Here is a 22,330-nt window from a genome sequence, read left to right on the forward strand (position 1 = left end):
TCTGTCTTTCTAGCCCGTCTCACCACCAACGGTTAGAATTTAGCAGGGTATCCAGATATAAAAACTGAAGGCTGTTGTGGTTGAGTCGGGGCGAGAGGCCGCCGGTTCACAGATCTGGTTTATCAACACGGGAAGAACAGGACCCAAGAGGAGGGAAGGTTTGTGAGCCTCCTGAGACCCCGTACTTCCCGGGCTGTGTTTTTAACTTCACCATGATTTTGGTCATCGGGAAAGGCTGGCCTCGCCCAGAAATCTTGCTCTAACTTTTGTCTCCTTCTTTGGCCCGGTTTTTAAACCTCCGCTTCGGGATCAACCGAACCCAAGTCCCAGGAACCGAAATTTCTATTCCGGAAGGATTCCGACTCTGCAAACGGAAGTGAGCCGCAGCTCGTCCCCGTCTTTTCCGGTGTGGCTTAGCTCGGTCCGTTCTCTTTTCTCCCCGGTGGCGGGCTGGCTGGACGGGCTCTGGTGAGACGGGTGAGGCGATGGGCGGTGGCCGAGGTGGGGAGTCAGGCCTGGTGGTGGCCTTCGTGGGGACCCCGCTCGTCCCCGGGCCGCGCGTCTCGCCCGGTCGCCCCTCAGAGGCTTGGGCCCAGCGGTCCTCCGGCTCCGGCCGGGGGCCATCTCGCTTAAAGTGTGCGTTGATCACCCCGTGTGTGTATAGTTCGAATATAGACCTTGCTGCCTCGAACGCCTTTAAGGTGATCTTATAAAAATTTTGCTTTTCCAGAAGGAAAAGGATTTCCGCAGTTGGAGCCCGGCTTGGCTCCTCATCGCCCCACGGACCTGGCCATCTTGGCACTTACTGGTGAGCAGTGGGTGGAATTTGATGGACAGGAAAAATCTCTGGGTGAGGGGCTTCCCCCCCCCCCCCATATCCTCTTCCCACTGTCTTTCTAGCCCGTCTCACTGCCAGCGATTAGATTTTAGCATCCTTCCGTTTTGGGAACAGATACATTCCATGAGTTCGGTTTTGTTGTTGCTTTTATCTGCCATGCACCATTTTGGCAAAAAGAGAAAAATTTAAATGCTCGGGGTGTGCAGACCGCAAATCATCCCTTCCCCTTCTTTTCATCCCAACTATAAAGTGGTACAAGTGAAAAATAGGCAGCTTGGCACTGGCTTACAAAACACTGGAATTTGGGACTGGAGAGATGACTTGGTTGTTAGGAGCTCACATGGCGCTTCCAGAGGACCTGAATATGGTTCCCAGCTCTCTTGTTAGTGGTTTCTAACACTGTAACTCCAGCTATGAGGGGATGGGGAGACCAGGCACTTACACTCATGTGGTACACATTAGTACATACACATGATTGAATAAGTGGAACTCTATTAGTGAGTGGATGAGGCTTTATTTTTCTAAAGTAGTATATTCGAACTTAATTATTTTCTCTTTGGGGGAGCATGTGTCAGGAACACTTAGAATCTTTGTGTTAAATTGCAGGAAAACAATAGGTTTCATTATGTGTTTATACATCTCCACTCTGCATTTTGATCTTACAATTTCTTGCGTCTTCCCACCCTCTCTTTTGTCAAATAGTCCCTCATGTAGGCTTTGCTTTAAAAACAAAGTTTATTGGGGCTGGAGAGACGGCTCTGTTTTAGAGCACTTGTTAGTCTTGCAGATGACCTGGGTTCGGTTCCCAGCAGCCATGAGGTGGCTCACAACCATTTGTAATTCCAGCTCCAGAGGATTGGACACCCTCTTTTGGCCTGGAGGGTCACTAGCCACTCAGGTGGTACATATATACATACATACATATATATATATATATATATATATATATATATATGCAGGCAAAACATTAAGAAAGAAATCTTTAAAAAGAGGTGTCTGTGTGTGTACCTTTGTATATATGTGCCTTTCTGTAGAGGCTGGGTTATTGATCACTTGAAGCTAGACTTACAGGTAGGTGTGAGCCACTTGTTGCTGCTAGAAACACCTGTTCCTCTGCAAGAGCATCACGCAACCACTCTGCCATCTCTCTTCTACTTTATTAAATATTATTATATTTTTAAACAAACTTTCACTTTTTATATGTATGGGTATTTTGTCTGAGTGTAGATCCGTGCTCTCTGTGAGTGGAATTTCCGTGGAGGATATCAGATCTCCTGTAGCTGGAGTTACAGGTTGGTGCTGGGAACTGAATCCTGGCCCTTTGAAAGAGCAGCCAGTACTCTTAATTTCTGAGCCATCTCTCCAGTTCCATTATGATTATTATTTTATTTACTCATTTTGACACAAGGTCTGTAGTCCAGGCTAGCCCGACACTCTCAGTGTAACCCAGTGCAGTCCTGCTTCAGCCTCTCTAGTGTTTGGATTACAAGCATGCATGGACCACTGTGCCTGGCCTTTTTAAATTTCTTTTTATTATTATTTTTTATCTAGATTTCATTAGAGAAACATAATATTTGTTGATATATTTGCTTTAATGTGATCTCTTTCTATCCATGTACTAAGCTCAACCATTGTAAGACAACCATTTGTTAATTATTTGAATTTTACGGTCTACCTCCTTTGGATTTAGCCTATTAAAGTTGCAGCAGTAACTTAGCTGATGAGAGTTGATGGCTTAGTCTTACCTGCTGAGACTGAGGAAGAGATTGCTTGAGCCTGTGAGATCTGGGCTAACTGTGACAACAGAATGAGATGTTCCCAGCAAGAAAAACTGTCAAAGTATGATTAGTGGAAACAAAAATGCTAATGTATAGCTAGTTGAGGAAGCCTAGATTCACTGAGTCACAGTGGGAGTGGGCAGGTCTGCTATAGGCCCTGAGAACCAGACTTTTGGTAGCCCAGAATAATTTAAAAATGTCCACGCTGGCCAGGCGTGGTGGTGCATGTCTTTAATCCCAGCACACTGGAGGCAGATGTAAGCAGATCTCTGAGTTTGAGGCCAGCCTGATCTACAAAGTGAGTTCCAGAATAGACAGAGCTACACAGAGAAACGCTTCTCAGAAAACAAAAACAAACTAACAGTAAAAGCCCACACTGAACAAGACGTTACCTTGTCCTGGTATTGATCCGAATTAGTGGAAAGGACAGTAAGGGAAATTTGGTCTGAAGCCGTTTGGTCACTGTCATTGTGCAAGCTAGGTTTGGAGTGAATTGGCAAGATGACAATCTAGAAACTTAACTGGTAATCCGATGGCTATCAACCTCATTTAGTGAACATCGAATTCAGGAAAATAACAGTGAAGATGTGTGTTTTAATGCAGACCACAAATCTGTTTGTTGAAAGCTACACTTCAAGTAAAATCTCAGTCAAGTAGGAAATGATTTTTACAATTTTAAAGAAATTTGACAACTTCAATGGCTGGGTTCACGTTCCTTTAACTGACAGTTATAATAAACCAATTTAAGCATTCATGGTACAGATTGCTGTTCTACCCAGTCAACAAAAAGAAGAGACTCCCACATGAGACAGTATATGTACCAGTGGAAGAGAGCTCCTTTGGGAAGTTCCCTAGATACATAACCATCAGTTTCATGATGTGTCATTCAATATGGTGACTAAAAATAGGACAAAAGTGATTGAACAAACATTTTTATACTATCTTACATCAAATGTCTCCAGTGGAAAAGGCATGTTATTTTGCAATTTTGTATACATTTAAAAGTATTTAATTTTGATAAATTATTTCTGGGTTAAAAATAGCAATGTAAAAAAACATTTCCATGTGACTTCAGAACTCGCTTTTGGTCAGCTGACTCAAATATCATTAACATCATTACTAATATTACTGAGACAGGGTTTCTCTATGTAGCAGTGATTGGCCTAAGACTCACTATTACACCAGATTGCCCTTATAATCGCAGTGATACATCTGTCTTTTGCTTCCTGGGCCTCCATACCCAGGCCTGTGTGTGTGTGTGTGGGGGGGGGGTAGGGAGAGAGAGAGAGAGAGAGAGAAGGGTATCTTTTACTATGGTCTATGTCTAATAGTTTCTCAAAACTTAGAACTGCTTTTCTTTTCAGTCACATTTTTTTTAAAGATAAAAATCCTGTTTATGTGTGTCTGTGCGCGTGCACATGCACTCATGTTTGTGTGTGTGAATATATTTATTTACTATGGTTAGGGTTATTTTTGATATTTCAAGACAGGGTTTCTCTGTGTAACAATCCTAGCTGACCTGGAACTCGCTCTGTAGACCAGGCTGGCCTTGAATTACAGAGCTTTGTCTGTCTCTACCTCCTGAGTGTTGGGATTAAAGGCATGTGCCACCACTGCCCAGTGTGTACTGCCACTGCCTGGTGTGGCGCGTATATATATATATTTTGAGACAGGTCTTAACTGTGTATCCCTGGCTGCCCTGGAATTCTCTGTGTAGACCAGGCTGGCCTCAAACTTCTTCCTCCCAAGTTCTAGGATTAAAGGCATGCACTACTATGCCTTGCTAAAGATTTCATCTTGGTGTCAGGGTGGGGCTGTGTGTGGGTGGGGAGGATGGTAACAAAGGGCTGGTACTTTTAGGTTCTTGTCCCTTTCTGGGATAGCATACATCAAAATTAAATCAATTTATTTATTTATACTTTTTAAAAGCTATTTCAGATTTTCTTTTGATATAAAATCTTTAGAATGACTTCAATCAGTAGGTGGCTAAAGTGTCTTTTTGATTTGATTTTCTACCTGACAAGGTCCTGGTAGTCTACATGGCCCCATAAGGGGCTAGACATTGAGCCTATTGGTAGAGCATTTGCTTAGTGTGTAGAAGGTCTTGGGCTCCACCCCCAGCACTACAAAGAAAACAAGGATGTCCTTGACAAATGCTGCAGCATCTACTGGTTTCTGTTGCTCCATTTGTACACCTCACTCAGGGCTGGGGTTTGTAGAGAAGTATATGTAAGGAAAGGTAGCAGTTGTAGGGGATAGCAGACCCCAGGGCACCATTGCTAATGAGGTGCTGTAATCTCTCTGCTTCACCAGAGAGATTGACTAGGCAGTGCTCCCTCTGGTCAGCAGTTTCTTCAGGGTTGCTCACTCTATCTACCCCATATCTCTTTTACCCCTCCCTGCTTTGTCACCAGCAAATCAGTCAGCTTAAGCAAGACCCAGTGCATGTAACCAATTATCCTATAACTAGGACTGGGGAGTGGTAGTAGGCTTGCCCTTTCACCTGGCTGTGCCAGTGTTCAGTCTGTGCCTTGGAAGTAGCTATGTTTCCCAAAATAAAATTATAAACTTAAAACACGAGATCTTCATTTTTGTAACTCAGTTGTATGAGTCCCAGGTGTGAACTTTGTAGTGGCAATGTTGTGTTGCCATGTCAAGAAGTTGAACGCCCTGTCTGTTTAGGAAGGGGGGGTTTCAGAGTCGGTCAGCTGAGTACAGGCAGCAGTGCACAGCAGCATGGCGTCACCTGGTGTTAGTTAACCTTGTGGAAGGAACACTGGGGAAGCCAAGGGTTGTAGATAGACGTTTCTGTCCCTCCCAATCCTGCAGCCATTCAGTCCCAAATAAACACACAGAGGTTATATTAATTATAAACTGTTTGGCCTATTATTGCAGGCTTATTACTAATTACCCTTTCAACTTATTTAACCCATAATTCTTATCTATGTTTAGCCATGTGGCTTAGTACCTTTTCTCAGTAAGGTGTTCTCGTCTTCTGCTTCTGGATGATGACTGCGGCTCTGCCTTTTCTCCTCCTAGAATTCTCCTAGTCTGGTTGCTCCGTCTATACTTCCTGCCTGGCTACTGGCATTTTATTAAACCACTACGAATGACAAATCCTTACAGTGTACAAGAGCATTATCCCACAGAAAAGGGCAGCATAGATACATTTTGTTATGCTTCGTGGGATTCATGCAGGGTCTTGGCACCAGGTTGTATTTTCCTCTGTTGTAATGAGAAGGCTCTTTGGATTTTGAAGGCTGTGAATTCTAGTCCTACCTGAGACAGGAGAATTTCACCTGATAGTTGAGGTACAACAACATATGTGAGATGGGCAATGCGTTTTATATATTAGTCAGAGATCCTTGAAGTAGGTAAGTTGCCTTTAAGGGCCCATGGAAAATCTGTTTAACAGCAAAGTATAGAGTGAGGACTTTTGAGACAAGGTCTTTATTAAGGTCCATGGCCTTTTTGAATTTCAGACTTTCTTGTGAATTGAGAATTAGGATTGCTTTAATTTTTTAAGTTTTTTTTCTTCCTCTTGAGACAGGGTTTTGTATAGACTAGGCTGTTCTCGAACTCATAAAAAAGTATTTTTTTTTTCTTAAAGATATTATGCATATAACATTCTGCCTCCATGTATGCCTGCAGGCCAGAAGAGGGCACCAGATCTCATTGCAGATGGTTGTGAGCCACCATGTGGTTGCTGGGAATTGAACTCAGGACTTCTGGAAGAACAGTTAATGCTCTTAACCTCTGAGCCATCTCTCCAGCCCATAAAAAAGTATTTTATGAGTGTTTTGTCTGCATGTATATGTGTGCCTGTTGCCCTCAGAGCCGGTGTTGAATCGGTATCCTAGAGCTGAAACTGACAGATAATTGTAATCTACCATGTGCATGCTGGGAACCAAACCTGGGTTTCTGCAGGAGCAGCAAATGCTCATTAACCACTAAGCCATCTTTCCAGCCTTATGACCGTTAACTCTTAAGATCCTACCCCACACACCAGTGCTGAGTTTACTAGTGTGCACCATTGGCCTTTAGGTTACGTAGTGGTTGGGAGAATGTAGTGTATGTTGAGATTTTCTACAATAAGATGAAGAGCAAGTGACTACATAGTAAACATGAAGGGGAAAAGGTTTAATAGGTCCCTGCTTTGACTTCTTACAGTATCAGTACTCATTGCCCTAAAATATTCCCCATATATGCTATCATACAGAAGATATGAATTAAAATATTAAATTCATTATAAAATAATTAAAATATTAAATTCATTATTAAAATAATTAAAATTTGTTTCAAATTTAAATTTGACTTTGCATTTGGAAATTTGGATCTCAATCAGAGTAGTTACTAATGAGGCTGGTTATATGGGTCAGGGCTTGCCTAGCATCCATGTTTTTTGTCCCTGGTTTTTGACCCAGCACTGAAATAAATATGATTCAAAGACTGTATAAGGCCTTCAATAATTAAATCTTGTATAAAATGTAGCATAGGGTTCTCAGTTTGATAAATCTTTGTGTCCTAAACCTGAAAATAAATGATTCTCATAATGAATTGTGATAGACTTGATGCTGTTCATTGAGGTCCCCATATCTAGCAGTCAGATAAAGAGACCAGATACACATTTCAAGGCAGTTTCTGTTAGCCGGTATAGACCTTAGGTAAGGAGAGGTATTCCACAGGCTCTTACTAAACCGCTCAGGTCATTGCCTTGGTACATCATAAGATAGGAATATCTCAAAGCTGTGGTCCCAACTCCTTAGCTTCTCATCTCCTTCCCCATATTTACAGTTTTCTTTTATTCCTTTCCATCCTAGTTCTACCGTTTCTTGAGCCTCTGTTCTTTATCTCTAATAATCCTGCTGCCTGTCATCCTAAGCTCTCCATAACGCTGGTCAGATCTTATCTGATGACATCAAACCTTGGCTATTCTTCTAAAAGTCATATTTTAAGTCAGAAGATCCAAGTAGGGATGCTGCTCCCTGATAGTGACTGTCAGGTTGGCATCAAAACCTGGCCAAAGGCAAGTTACCCTAAGCCAGAAAACCTGGACTGAATTTTTCTTTGTTCTTTTTAAGGCAGCTTTCTGGAGCTTTCCTTCTTGATTCTGCTTCTGGCAGCACTTTCTGGCATGGCACCTTTAAATGGATTTCTCAGGCCTAGTCTTCTGGGTCCTGAACGGATGTATTCTATTAGCTTGGGTATATATGTCTGATCATAGCCCTTTGGCAAAATTACTGGAAGACTTTTTGCATATATCCCATCACTGATTCTTGCAAACCCAGTGAATTTTGAGAACATTCAAGGACAAACATTTTGGTTTAACCCATTGACATTATTTTGAGATAAAACTGTTAGACCCCAACTCAGGGATGCTAACTCCTCAGGAGGGTCACCCCATGGAACCACTCCCCAGTTCAGTTGATGCAAAAGCAAGAGGAATTTTATTCTTGTTTGCGCAAACGGGCTTCTCAGCCAGGCAAGGGAGAGAAGCCCCGACTAGCTATTACAGGCTACTTTTAAAGGCAAAAAAATACATATTCAGGGAGGGAGTACAGTGGATTGTTTGTCAACTGCAGGGATTGGCTCATTTTAAGGGCATTTACTATGATTGGTTATGTCAAAGGCGGGATGGGCGGTTGCTGGGTCAGATGAAGGACAGGGAAGCACCTGCAGGCTGTTGGAAAACATCTAATGTTCTAGTCAGCAGGCAGGGTGGGGTCACAACTAGTTCACAAAAACATGTTTTCTCTAACTCGCAAAAACATGTTTTCTTTACTGACAACCAGAAGACATGTTATTTAGCCATTTAAAAAAAGGGGGCAATGAGTTATTAAACACTGTAAACTAAACTTCATTTATGTTGTCTTGATGGAGAAATAAAAATGATTACATTTTATTTTTTTAAAGATTTATTTTATGTATATAATACTCTATGTTCATGTTTGCCTGCATGCCAGAAGAGGGCACCAGATCCCACTAGAGATGGTTGTGAGCCATGGGTGTGGTCTCTTAAAAGCTATTGGCTGAAAGATTCCCCACATTAAGCCACCATGTGGTTGCTGGGAATTGAACTCAGGGCCTCTGAAAGAGCTGTCAATGCTCTTAACCACTGAGCCATCTCTTCAGACCCAGATTTTACAAATCTTTAACTAGTTTAGTAAGTTTATTGGGTAAATAAACTTATAAACCTTGAGGTACAGAAAGTTTACATAATAGTCTTACAAATCTTGAGATAAGAGTCATGCAGTAGCAAAAGTTTTAGGGTTAAAACAAAAAAGAGTACGAAATGAGTAGCAACAGTTACCATTGGGAATAGTCTATTTTTTTGTCGTGGTTTGCCCTCTTTTCTCTGTCATGCAGTCTGGTGGCCTGTCTAGCAGGGAACAGAGATTTTGGAGCAGACCTTTAAACACATATGCTTGGGTCTGGAGGAGGGGGAGCTATCCCAACTCCAGAGTCAGCTTTTCATTGAAGTAGAACAGGCATAAAACACATTTAATATTATCTATACCAAAAAGGCACCTAAATTCCTGTAAAACTGAACCCAGTAGCCAAGGGGAGGTACAAGAGTTAAGTTGAGAAGAAAGAGGGCTTAGATATAAAAACTCTTGAGCCCTTGCTTTTGACAGGATGCTGCAAGAGGGAGATGAGAGACACTGGGTACCAACCAGCGAGGAGTGTATACTGATTGTGTGTGTGCACACCACAGCTGGCCTGCTCCTTCAGTCTTTCCTCATCTAGAACTAGAACATACCCTTAGAGATCAAGGGCATAATATTAGGAGATAACAAATTGTAACAAACCTGACTCTTGGCTTCCACATTTGTAACAAATTACAAAAACACAGATCTGTCAAATAACTTAAAATGAACATCCCCACAGTCCGGAGTGGGGTGGGGGAGGGACGGAGCAGATAACATAAACATTTGGTAGCTATCTTCATTCATACATCCAACAGTTGATTTTCATCTTGGCTTTTCCAACAAAGGCCAGTGGTGTCCCAGTGGACCCCCTGGCTCAGGGATTAACCCTGTATCGAGCTTTTCTACAAGTGCCAAAAATGGGCTCTACAGACAAACAGGATCCTTACCTACACCTCCAGAGGTTTTCTGATTCTACTTTTCTCACAGTCTAAAGGTTGAGAACCTGTAGGTGTCTCCTTCCAAATGCTGGGCCCATCTGATTTCTTGTCTTCCAGTATGCTGGGACCCTTTAGGATCCCAAGGCCAATCAGAAAAAGGTAGATCTGGTGAATGCCCAAATAAAAGATGAGGTCCCAAATGTTTTGGGTCATTTAGAGAATCATGTTTGACCATTAATAAATTTTAAAGAGAGGCTTTTATTCACATAACTGGCATCAGGTCTGTTGTAATAAAAAAAAAAACAGCATGAGCAAGAAACACACCATGCTCTGGATTCACATGGAGGGTTTTTTTTTTTTTAATTGGGGGAAAGGGAATGGGAAAAGGGGTGTGGGAGGGTTGAGTCTGGCCTCTGGGGACAGGAACAGCAGGAGAGAGGCAATGGCGGGGGTGGGGGGGGACCGGCAGAGAAGGAGAGAGAGAGAGAGACAGAGAGAGAGATTGAGAAAGAGATGGGAGGTGGGCAAGACCCACCTTTTAAAAGGGAATGTAGTGAATGTGCACAGGAGGTGCCTTTCGTGGTTGCAGCTGAAGATATAGCCTGTCAGGACCCCAAGGACAGGCCAGTACAGATGCCTGAATACTAAGATTCCTCCCGTTTTATTATAAAAAGGTGAGGAGTTAGAAGGGGTATCAGGTGGAGCAGGGATGAGATTGCTGTGTTCTCGTGGCTACTTCCTGCTTATGGGGAGGTATTGTTCATCTTTGGGGAACCTGAGAAAGCTGGGGTGCTGGCCATATCCCAGAGTAGCTGGCTGTTTGATTTCACTGTTCTGGCTCTGTGGAATTGTTAGGCACCACTTGGACTGGCAAAATGCTGTTTGAGGTGGATGCAAGTCTACTTAAAGCACCTGATCCTTTCTCATCACCACAGCCTTACCTGGACACTCCTAGTCAATCTACCAGGAAACACGTGGTTAATTACTGAGGGCATCATTGTAGAGTTAGTATCTCTAGGTGCTGCTGGTCACCACCTGGACCAGTTTGGTAATCTTGTGCTCCAGTTCTGTGGTCAACAGCTGGTAGTCCTGCAACAATAGCTGATTAGGGTCTCCAGAAAACATCCCAATGAGAACAAGGAGGTATAAACGGTGGCACAGTTCCCATGAGTGAGGCAGAGAAGTGAGACCCAAGGGTCTGCAATTTCCTAGCGTCCCAGGAATCAAGAGGGTTGATTTTAAGACAGCGTAGGCTGCTCAGAGATTCATTAAATGCATAACAGGGACCAAGGGCTATGAGTCCGAAAGAAACACAGTCGCCTGGTACCAGGACTTTGAGAAAAGCCAGAGGCAAGAAAAGGACTGTGCTTGAGAAAGGAAGCCTCACATCCAGGGTAATGGTCAGAGGTGGATAACCCTGCCAGAGACCCAGTTGTTGGTATTGAATAGAAGGAAAATCTGTCAGCAGATGAGAAAGCAGATTTGTTGCAGATGGAAGAGAGTGGATCTGATAAGGGTGGGGCAGGTGGGTAGCTCTGCCACAGCAAACATGCTGAACCCAACAAAGTTAATGTAAGAGGTTTATTGGTGGAGGGGGAAAGAGAATGGGTGAGACCTTCCATCAGGATCACTGGTAGAATGTTGCAGAGGTCCCATATCAAGATATAAAGTGTGGGAAAGTGCATTTTTGGTAGGCTTATTCCCCATGAGTGAGGCAGAAAGAGATCCAATAGCTTTTTATCAAGCGAGGTTTGTGAGAAAGCACGAGCTACTTGATGAGTCATCATTCAAGGAGCAGGGGCCAAAGAACCCGAGGTTCTGAGAAGCGGGACAAGCAGAGGCTGCCCAGTGATTCGCCATGCAAAGGGCGGGGGGGCAATGGCTTTGAGACTGAAAGAGTTGTGGTTGTTATGGTAAAAATAAAACGCCGCAGGTCACTGAGTGGCAGCAGTGGGCAGCGGGCCATGAGGAGCAGCAAGTCTTAGGCAGGGAGCCACATGGCAGGTGAGAGACTGAGATGGATAGGCATTCTGTGCATAGAGTAAGGTTAGATATTTATTTAGTGGGTTATGGAGGGGAAAGGGAAAAGGGGGAAAGGGAGAAGAGCAGAGAGAGAAAAAAAGGGGATGGGGAGAAGTGGGGAGAAGGGAAAGAAGCAGAAGCCTCTTGGGAGAGAGATGGAAAGGAAAAAGCTCAGGCCAGAAGCAGAAGGAAGATCTGCTTGCTTTGAGGGGGTGGGGTGGACGGGGCTTATCTCTTAAAGGGACAGAACAGACTGTTTCAGTGATTGCTTGACACCAGGGGTTAGTGATGTCAAAAGGTGAGAAACCATGCTTGAGAGATGAGTCCTCATTCGTGGAAAATGGCCAGAGGTAGAGAAGAGGGTGCTCCCTAATCATGCCTGTGTTAGATGGGTTCCAGGGACCTGGCATGCCTCAAACTGCCAGTGGGCAGGAGGAAGTGCCAGGAGTGCCTTTCCTGGTCAGGGAACCAGTGTTGTAATTTAAAGAATGGAGAGAGAGAGAGAGAGAGAGAGAGAGAGAGAGAGAGAGAGAGAGAGAGAGAAAGTTAAAGCCTTTTTGTTTAAACAGAAAAAGGGGAAATGATGGAGGAGGGTCATCTGTCTATGTGTTACTTTCATTGGTTAATAAACTGCCTTGGCCTTTTGATAGGCAGAAAATTAGGTGGGTAGAGTAGACAGAACAGAATGCTGGGAAGAAGGGAAGTGAGGCAGACGCCGTAGCTCTCCTCTCCGAGCTGGATGCAGGTTAAGAGGTTAAGATCTTTCCCCAGTAAGCCACCACCTCGTGGTGCTACACAGATTACTAAATATGGGTTAAAGCAAGATGTGAGAGTTAGCCAATAAGAGGCTACAGATAATGGGCCAGGCAGTGTTTAAAAGAATACAGTTTGTGTGTTGTTATTTCTGGGGCTAAGCCAGGTGGCTGGGAGCCAGGTAGCAGGAACACAGCCTGCTGCTCCTTCTACTTTTTTTTGGGGGGGGGGAAATGCTTATTCCCATAAAATTTCCACTTAACATCTAGGTTTCTTTTTAAAATTCCAAGCGCATTGTTCAAGTTGTATTGTTAATTCTTATTTATTTTTGAACTTTCTAATTTTGTTTTTGCTGTAGATTTTCTAGTTTGAATCAGTGTAGTATGAAAAGATACTTGAATACTGTTATGCCTAGGTTATGGAGCTCCCCAAAACCAACTAGGAGACCTGAGTCCTTTATGGAAAAGCAAAGAGCCTTTATTCTTACACAAGTTTGCAAACTCTGTTTCTCTGTGTGTCCAATGTATTGAATTGGAGTGATCAGAGAGCCCCAGCTCAGTTGGGGGTGGGGTTTTATAGTAGTAAAGATAGGAGTGAGGGATTTCTAAGGTCAGAACCCCTGATTGGCTGACATTTGTCTAGGGATGTCCTGGTGAAAAGCGATGGTTGTGTGCTGGCAGGCGATCCTATCTACAATGGTTGGAACATTAGGAATTTCCTTTGGATGGTCTATTCCTGGGTGGTATCTGGTCTGTGGTCTTTCTTGGAAGCAGGTATTGCCTCAGGGTAAACTACTGAGACTCAGGCCTCTATTGAGCTTGTCATGGCTGGGTCCTACAGATACTTTTCAATCTTTTTACATTTTTAGACTATTTGTTAAGACTCTTATCTTGGAGAGTATGCCCTATCCATTGTGAAAGATGTATTTTGTGGTTGTCAGATGGCCTATCTTTAGATTCTTTGGTATAACATGTCTTCCTCATCCAGGGTTTCCATGGCTTTGTGTTTGTTTAGTCAGGATCTGTTATATGCATGACCTTTTTGACATACAGTATTGTATAGCAGGCAGGAAATATGTTCATACTTACTTGCTTCAGATACTTAGACACGCAAGTATATGGTGTGATGTGTCTGCAGTTCTAACTGATGAATGGACCCCTGAATCTTTATAATGGTTTTATGTGCTCCTTTTTTTCTACCTGAGCAGCAGGCAGGAATCAAATACCTAGTCTTCCTATGGTCAGACTTGAGTGAGGCTAAACTTTAGTCGATACTAGCTCTCGTGTGTCTGTAAGACAAGGAGATTCTGATCACAATGCCTTAGAGTCAAGTAGAATTTAGGAAATAGATTTATTTTGTGTATATGAATGTGTCCTGGTATTTATTTGTTTGTTTTTGTTAGCTTGATACAAGCTAGGTTTATCTGGGAAGAGGGGGACCTTACTCTAGAAAATATCTCCATAAGCTTGGCCTATAGGCAAACCTGTGGGCATTTTCTTGATTGATGATTGATATGAAATGGTATGTCCTGCTGTGGGTGGTTCTGTCCCTGGGCAGATGGTCTTGGGGTACATAAAAAAGTAGGTTGAGCAAGCAAGAAAAAGGAAGCCAGGTACTAATAATTAACAACATTCTTTCATGACCTCTGCCTTAGTTACTGCTTCTAGGTTCCTGCCTTGACTTTCCTTAGTGATAGACTATTCATTGGAAGTATAATATGAATAAACCATTTCCTCAGCAAGTTGCTTTTGATGTTTCATCACTATAGTAGTAACTAAGATGGTGCTTTGTCTATATATCATGTATTTTCCAATGCCCAAGGATGCCCACAAAGGGTATTAGATCCACTGGGACTGGAGTTAATACATGGTTATGAGGGTGATCTTAACCTCTGAGCCACTGCTCCAGCGCAGAATCTTGTATTTTAAGCAACTTAATGTGCTTACTTTCCTGAGCCCTTTATATGTGCTTATTGTGGGGTCTGATAATCATTGCAAAGTGATGTTTTAGGGACATACCCAGATTAATGTCCCCGTTCTCCCTTTCTCACTACTTTGTACTTGAATAGTCATTTATTTTGAGAGTACAGATTGCTTTGTTATATAGTGATTATGATACCTGTTGTCAAGGAGTGTTCAAATAATTCATTAAATGGAGTTATTATTTTAGGTTAGCATTTTTGATATATACATACACACATAAATACATTTAGGTTTTAGTGTATCTTAGAATATTGTATTAGTTACTTTCATGTTGCTGTGATAAGAAACTAAAACCACTTAAGAAAGAAAGGATTTATTTTAGCCTGTGGTTTCAGAGGGATAGGTGGGGAAGGTGTGGCATGGCTGTCTGAAGTAGATAGATCACATTTTCATCTGCACACAGATGAGAGAATAGAAATAGGATGATGAGTCTTATAAAGCCTTGAGGCCACCCTGAGCAAGGTATAGTCTCAAGCAAGGGTGCACCTCCTACGGGTTCCATAATCTTTCTAAACAGGACTGCCAGCTGAGGACCAGTGTTCAAATACATGAGCCCATGGAGCATCTTTCTTCTTATACAACAAATATATACGATTCCTCAGTCAGTGCAGGTGCTGTTAATGAATCCATATTACAAGGTAGACATTTTTAGTGGTTTTCATTGTCTCACCTGTAGAGAGCTTGATGACTGCTAAGTGTTGCTTTTTGATTGATGCAGATTAAAGAGAAATGAATATCATCATTTTCCACTTTGATACTTGAGTTTCCCTGGCGTATCCTTGGAGTCACAGAAGAATTTGATTACACATTTTACCATTAGACTCAAAGGATGGACGTTACCAGTTTGTCCTGTGGTGAGTCCTGTTGTTATTTTTGAGACAATCTGTTGTAGGTCCCTCCTACCCAGTGTAGAGCCAGAGGTCTACCAGTATGTTGTGGAGTGCTGAGGTAGGCCCTCTAGTGTGTGCTTGGGAACAGACACTGCATAATCCATAACTGATTTTTGTCATTATAGGCAAACTCAGAGTTATATTTCTTAGAACTTACATTTCCTTGGCTTTAAAGCAAAACTGATGTATTTTTCTTGGTGGGCAAGGCAGTTCACCATTGCATCTTCTTGCTGTAATAATCCCTGCTGTGGCAGTGTAGGTTACTAGGGTTATATTTGCAAATTATCTGAGTGAACTGAGTTATGTATTAATTGCAAACAGATGAACTCCCATCCTCTCCGTGAATGTGGGCTTTTTTTTCTTGTTTTCAACTTTACTGAAGCATGGTAAACAAAAATTATATGTATCCAAGGAATGCACCGTGATATGTTAGTATGTGCTGTGAAATGACCCACTGGCAGACTACTGAATGTAGTATTTATACCTCATAGTTAGCATTTGCAGTGGGAGAGGAGTGGAAATACGCTCATTTAAGATCTGTTATTTCACAGAGTAAAACTGTTTTTAAAATTACAACAGAAAATGTGATTAAAATCAGAATTTTCCTTTATCCACACTGCTCAAAGTAAACATCATTCACATTTTGGTAGCTTTTGTACAGTTACATACAGAGGCACAAATGCATTTTTCAAAATTGATAGATGCTATCTATACAGATTTATGGCTTTTTGGCCATCAGTTTATACACTAAGAAATTTTATGTCCTTGAAAAGTCACCTATGAAATACGAAATAGTGGTAGAAAATATTTTCTAGAGTTATTATCCAGAAATGAAAGGACGTGAAATGAATTATTTTGCATATGCTTCCAGACTTCCCTCTCCCTCTCTAATTCTCTTTCCCACTTCTCACTCTCTCTGAATGTGGGCTTTTTGGCAGCTTTGGATTGTTGTATCTTTTTCCAGGAAGTCCTCTTTCTGGGGCCCAAGTCTGCAGCCAAGGAGACGAAACAGAGGGGGAAAGCACACTGGTTGATTGCCTGAAAAACTATAATAAGGTATGAAGACTAACTTCATTGCATATGGAGGTATACATCTTTCCATGCAGACCAGTTTGTCTCCAGGGATTACCAAAGAGAATAATGCCCCTGACAAGGGCTAATTATCATAGGAGAGGAACTTTTTCACACTGCTGTAATTGTATTAGTATAGTGTTTTTTTGTGATGCCAAATGCCAGGTGTTTTTAAAATTTTTTTAATATATAATAATATATTATATATTAAAAATAATAAGAAAGCGAAAGTTTCATTTTTCTCAAAGACTTTGTTTTTCATATTTACCCCATTTATACAGTATGTCCAGGAGTATTATTAAGAAAGAAGGAAGATGAGAAAGGCCAGTGTGTGGTGAGGTGAAAACGTTTGGAACGTGTCATTAAGGTTCCATGATTAGAGTAAATGGACAGAGTGAGGTGTGAATACAGAGGAGCCTATCTAGGACCCTCAAGCCCCACGGTAGGCAGTGCGAGAACTTGCAGCTCTCTCTGGTCATTGGGTTCCCCATCCCTAGTCTCCTGAGAGGATTGGTGGGGATATTAACTTGGTTGAAGCAGGCATTTTTGGGTGGTTAAGGATTTGGTGACCTTTCAGGGTGAGGCTGTGGATTTCACTCAAGAGGAGCAGTCTACAAAGGACCCAACTCAGAAGAGCATACCTAGTGATGTGGCAGTGGGGGACTCTACAAAGCTGGCCTCTGTAGGTAAGCTGGTAGTTATTCTTTATGACAGATGCTTCCTTCATGTGGAGCTGACACATGGACTTAATGTGTTTGGATCTTTGTCAAATCCACTGATAACAGTGATAGCAGTTTCTCTTCTAATATATTTAAACATATGATATTAGTTTTATGGGGATGCATAGCAAACTTCAGTGCCTTGTAAATGCTGTCTGTGTGCGTCATTACTGTGCTGCATGCCTAGCACACTAGCTGTTTTTTTTCTTTAAGATTTAGGGTGGTGATGGATGTGTACCTTTAATCCCAGCACCTAGGAGGCAGAGTCAGGTGGATCTCTGTGAGTTCGAGGCCAGCCTGGTCTACAGAGTGAGTTTTAGGACAACCCAGGGCTACTCAGAGGAACTCTGTCTAGAAAAACAAAACCAAAAGGTTTATTTTTATTTATTGTTTTGTGTGAGTGCAGGTGCACATGTACCAGCAGCGTCCCTGTGGGAATCAGGGAGTGCTCACAGGGAGTCAGTGCTCTGCTCCACCTTGTGATTTCTGCCACCGCACTTCTGGCCAGTTCTCCTGTTTCTGCCCCTCATCTTACTGTAGGAGTGCTGGGACTGGGATTACAGCTGTGTACCATTGCTCCTAACTTCTTAGTATTTGGTGTACTAGTCTTGTCGCTGTAATAAAACAGAGTAAATAAGCAACTTGGGGAGGAAAAGGTTTATTTGGCTTAAGGTTATAGTCTATTATCAAGGGATGTCAAGGCAGGAACCTATAGGCAGACCCTGAAACAAAAACCATGGAGGAACACTTACTTCTTTGGCTTGCTCGTCTACTTTTCTTATACAGACCTGGCCCTTTTGTATCAATTAGCAATCAAATAAAAGTTCTGCAAACATGCTCACAGACTAATCTGATGGAGGTAATTCTTTAGTTGAGGTTCCCTCTTCCCAAATGTGATGTTGTCAGTCAAGATGTGGGAAACTTTTTACCTGAAGAACTATCTCAGTGACCCACGGTGGTATTTCTTAAAATGTGGATCACCTAGTTCTGTTGAAATGTATGTTTATATTTCTACCTTTGATACATTGAATAATAATTTCTAGTTAGTATTCTATTTCTTATGACTTTATCTGAATTAGGTGAACTATAATACTTATAAAATTAATTGTTTATTGCCTAGGATTTATTTTTGTCTGTTTGATTAAAATGCTAGAGCATCAGAAATGCGAATATGAAATTGATTTGTATTTCAGTAGTCAGAGATTCTTGGGATCATGGCATAAGGCTTTGTCTTTTTAGTCTTTCTGAAATAATTAACTACTTTTATTAGAATTGTAGACCAAAAGCTGCATTTGATTGTGCCTGCCTGTAATCCCAGTAGATTTATAGGTTTGAGGGGCTAGTCTGGGCTACATGAGACTTTGTATTGGGAAAAAAAATGTATTATAGACCTGAATCATAGAAAAGTTTGCCATCTCTTCCATTAATGCATCTTTGTCTATGTATAGGATGTCAGACACTTACCAAGCCCAGTGCTTTGACTTGCTTGACAAAAGAATTGGTAACCGCACAGAGAGGAGTTCTTCAAGGTGAATGTTTGTGAAGAATAATACTGATCAGTGGCATACATCATTATCAACTCTCCTTTATGTCTATCCCAAAATTCTGTGATCTCATAAAATAGTATTTTGTGATTCAAGTTAATTGCTTTTTGCTTTGCTTGTTACATTTTTTTTGAGTGACTGTGTGTCCCAGACTGACCTGGAACTTACTTTGTACACTAGGCTGGTCTTGAACTCAGAGACTCACTGTCTGCTCCTGGAGTGCCAACCTCATTGTTTTATTTACTTTTCTTTTTTTCATCTGTCTGTCTCTCTATGTTTGTGTGCTGTGGTAGAACAGTTTCAATTATATATCCTGGAATTTGCCTCAAATGCTTCTCTCTCTCTTTCTTTTTTCATTATGGTATAGTTTTAAATAGTTGATTCTCCAACCTTAGATTTGTGTGTGCTGGGATTGCAGGTGTGCATCACCATACCATGCTGTACTTTGATGATATTTCTTCCTTTTTCTCTCTGGTGATATGTTTTTATTACCACCACATATTAATTTTGACAGAATTAATATTTAGCGAATTTTCCTCTAAATCTCCAGTTTGCCTAACAGGTTTATTTAAAAAAGCACGGAGACATTTTTAACTTCTTTGATATACTGTTCTATTATTTAAATCTAATCTTATTTTGTGTGTTTAATTCCAGAATTGGAAAAACATCTACAAACCAAAGATTTAACACTAGAGCAAGGTTTTTTGACAAGACATACCTTCATGGAGACACAGCAGGTGGTAAGTTCAATAAACAGTATATTTCCTATTTTATGTACTTAACCAAGATTGGCAGTTTTTTTTAAATCTAAAGTTAATATGAAACTGGCCTAGAAGGCATTTTCTCATAGGTAGACTTGGCTTCATAGCAAACCAAAAACCTATGCCATGACAAATCCCTGGTTGAATTTTCCCCAAAGGCACGTGTCTTATTTAGGTGAGGGAATACCTTGAAAATTATCTCCATATTTTAGTAATCATGTGTCTTGAGTTCTGTTAGTGGTGAGGTATTTATTATTTTATGTGTTCTGACAAATGGTAAAGATGAAAATCTCCCTTTTAAAGCCGTAAATTCACTTGTAATGACATAACACTTTGAAATGTCTTGGGAGTGTGTCCCAACATCCATGAGTATACAATGTGTACAGAGTGAGTGTGGATAGAGATGTTCTAGAAATACTGAGACTTGAGACAGGTTATAGGGACCTTAGACTTCTATATATATATGTTACTTCCTTTTTCAGGATGCAGTGACCTTTGAAGATGTGTCTGTGGACTTTACCCAGGAAGAGTGGACTTCACTGGATCCAATTCAGAGAAGCCTCTACAGAGACGTGATGCTGGAGAACTACCGGAACCTGGCCACAGTAGGTGAGACTGCCAACGTTTGTTCTAGCTTCATAAACTAACAGAAATAAATAGTGTTCTAGAATGTGATATCAGCTCAGAGAACAGTGAGAAATAACAGATTAAATCCCTTCCTTAATATAATTATTCCATCATGGTAGTTCTCAACCAAATGGTAGTTAGTAGCATAACTATTACTATACTAATAGTGTTATTTTGAGATTGTTTCTCCTTTTGACTTGTTTTTGTATTATGGCAGGGTCTTACTCTATAGCTCAGACTGGCTTTAAGCTGTCAGTATTCTATCTCAGGTTTCTGAGAGCTGGAATTACAGATGTGTGCTATCAAACCTGGTTGTTGTTTTGATTTAGCAATCTTTATGAATCTGTTTTTTTTTTAAAATTTATTTATTTATTATGCATACAATATTCTGTCTGTGTGCATGTCTGCAGGCCAGAAGAGGGCACCAGACCTCTTTACAGATGGTTGTGAGCCACCATGTGGTTGCTGGGAATTGAACTCAGGACCTTTGGAAGAACAGGCAATGCTCTTAACCACTGAGCCATCTCTCCAGCCCCATGAATCTGTTTTTAAAGATAAGATAAAGATTATTTTTTCCATGTAAGGATAAAGAGTAATGGCTGGGTATGTTTCTTTGTGGTAGAGTGCTTGTTTAGACATATGTGGCTTTGGGTTTGATCTGTATCCCTGGGGAGTAGCGGTAGTAGTGATTTTATAACACTTTCATTACTTTTACTAGATCTTATTGGGAGAAATAGTTTAGTGCATTTTATTTTACATTATTTTAAAACATAGACTTTTCATTAATAATGAAGTCATAGGAATATTACATGTCATTAAATAGTATTTATTTATTGGCAGTAGTGGGGATTGAACTTAGGACCTTGTATAGTTTAGGCAAGTGCTCTACTACTGAACTATATGCTCAGCCATTTTTTGGTATCTCACTAGTTAGCCCTGTAGCCATGACTGGCCTGAAAGTTGTGACCTTTTTGCCTCAGGCTTGTGAATGCTGAGATTACATGTAGAGATTGCATGTATCCATCAACAGACTTGGTCTTCACTGGTGTTTCTTAAATGTGCATTTAGTTATGAATGGATTTGGTGGGTCACAGAAAACTTCTTGTCATCAATAGCATAAACATTTGTATTTTGAGTTGTTAATAATTTTAAGTATCTCTTGAGAAATGTAGCTTTCTGTCATTGTGGAGTATGTCTGAGACTCCAGTGATGTATCTGTCTCTGTTTAGGAGGTCAGTTGTTCAAACCCAGCCTGATCTCTTGGTTGGAGCAGAAAGTAGAGTTGACAATAGTGGAGCAAGGAATTCTCCAAGGTTAGTATCTGTTGAAAACATTGCTTGTTATTGTCAAGTTCTGTATGTTTGGAAGTGTGTCAAAGGGACTGTTATATCTGTTGAAAACATTGCTTGTTATTGTCAAGTTCTGTATGTTTGGAAGTGTGTCAAAGGGACTGTTAGAAGATCACCTTGAATCTGAAGACTGAGGTCCTTGGAACACAATTCTAATAGGAAGAGCTAACGTATAGCGTCTGTGATGTACCGCTTTCCCCCTTTTCTCTGATTATCCTATTTACTATCCCATTTAATTTTAATAGAAAAATTTGTTAATTACTATTTCTCTGACACCATATCCTATGCTGGTCAAATTTTAGACTTAGATGCTTTAATCTTTCTTTGCTTTATTGTTTAATGTGTTTTAATATGAAAGAAAACATAAATGAAGTTGTGGCCTGGAACTCAACTTTATAGACCAGGCTGGCCTTGAACTCACATATCTGCTTGCTTCTGCCTCCTAATGGTGTACACCACCACACCTGGCCACATAATGTGGGTTTTTTGCCTGTTTTTAAAAATGTAACCTTTCATTTGTTGTGCAAATCCTTATATATGTATTTTCTGGTTTCACTTTAGAATGGGAAATGCACCTTAAGACGAAAGGGACAGCACTTGAGGAGGATATATTTTGGTCAGATAGGTCAAATGGAAAGCAACTGGTAAGACTCACAAATGAAATTTACTTTTATGTTTATGGGTGCTTTGCCTGCACATATGTCTGTGTATCATGTATATTTCTGGTGGCTTTGGAGAACAGACTAGGGAGGGCATCTGATTCCCTGGAACTGAAGTTATAGACAGCTGTGACCATGTGGGTGCTGGGAAACTAACCTGGGTCCTTTGGAAGAGCAGCAAGTGCTTTTTTACCTGAGGTAGCCCTCTAGCCCCAGAATATCTTTCTTTTCTTTTCTTTTCTTTTCTTTT

At 41.1% G+C, this 22,330-nt stretch overlaps 1 protein-coding gene and 1 pseudogene across 6 annotated transcripts in view; both read left to right on the plus strand.

The window, feature by feature from the left end:
* The first annotated feature begins 225 nt into the window (after positions 1-225).
* The window catches only part of LOC142846344 (uncharacterized), a 34,878-nt gene continuing 12,773 nt past the window's right edge, over positions 226-22,330 (plus strand). For 2 of the 6 annotated variants that reach the window (XM_075966723.1, XM_075966718.1), the window contains exons 1-10: positions 406-477; positions 731-808; positions 15,179-15,314; positions 16,315-16,406; positions 16,999-17,107; positions 18,589-18,669; positions 19,339-19,424; positions 19,928-20,054; positions 21,302-21,385; positions 21,983-22,065. In XM_075966723.1, coding sequence (XP_075822838.1) covers positions 15,290-15,314; positions 16,315-16,406; positions 16,999-17,107; positions 18,589-18,669; positions 19,339-19,424; positions 19,928-20,054; positions 21,302-21,385; positions 21,983-22,065 — 687 coding nt within the window. In that variant the 5' untranslated portion in view covers positions 406-477; positions 731-808; positions 15,179-15,289. Of the gene's footprint in view, positions 478-730; positions 809-15,178; positions 15,315-16,314; positions 16,407-16,998; positions 17,108-18,588; positions 18,670-19,338; positions 19,425-19,927; positions 20,055-21,301; positions 21,386-21,982; positions 22,066-22,330 lie in introns of all 6 variants that reach the window. The other 4 variants (XM_075966719.1, XM_075966720.1, XM_075966721.1 and 1 more) reach the window with 4 other exon arrangements.
* LOC142846827 (anaphase-promoting complex subunit 10 pseudogene) lies at positions 1,179-3,514 on the plus strand (annotated as a pseudogene).

Source organism: Microtus pennsylvanicus, chromosome 3, assembly GCF_037038515.1.
Source record: "Microtus pennsylvanicus isolate mMicPen1 chromosome 3, mMicPen1.hap1, whole genome shotgun sequence".
Lineage (NCBI taxonomy): Eukaryota > Metazoa > Chordata > Mammalia > Rodentia > Cricetidae > Microtus > Microtus pennsylvanicus.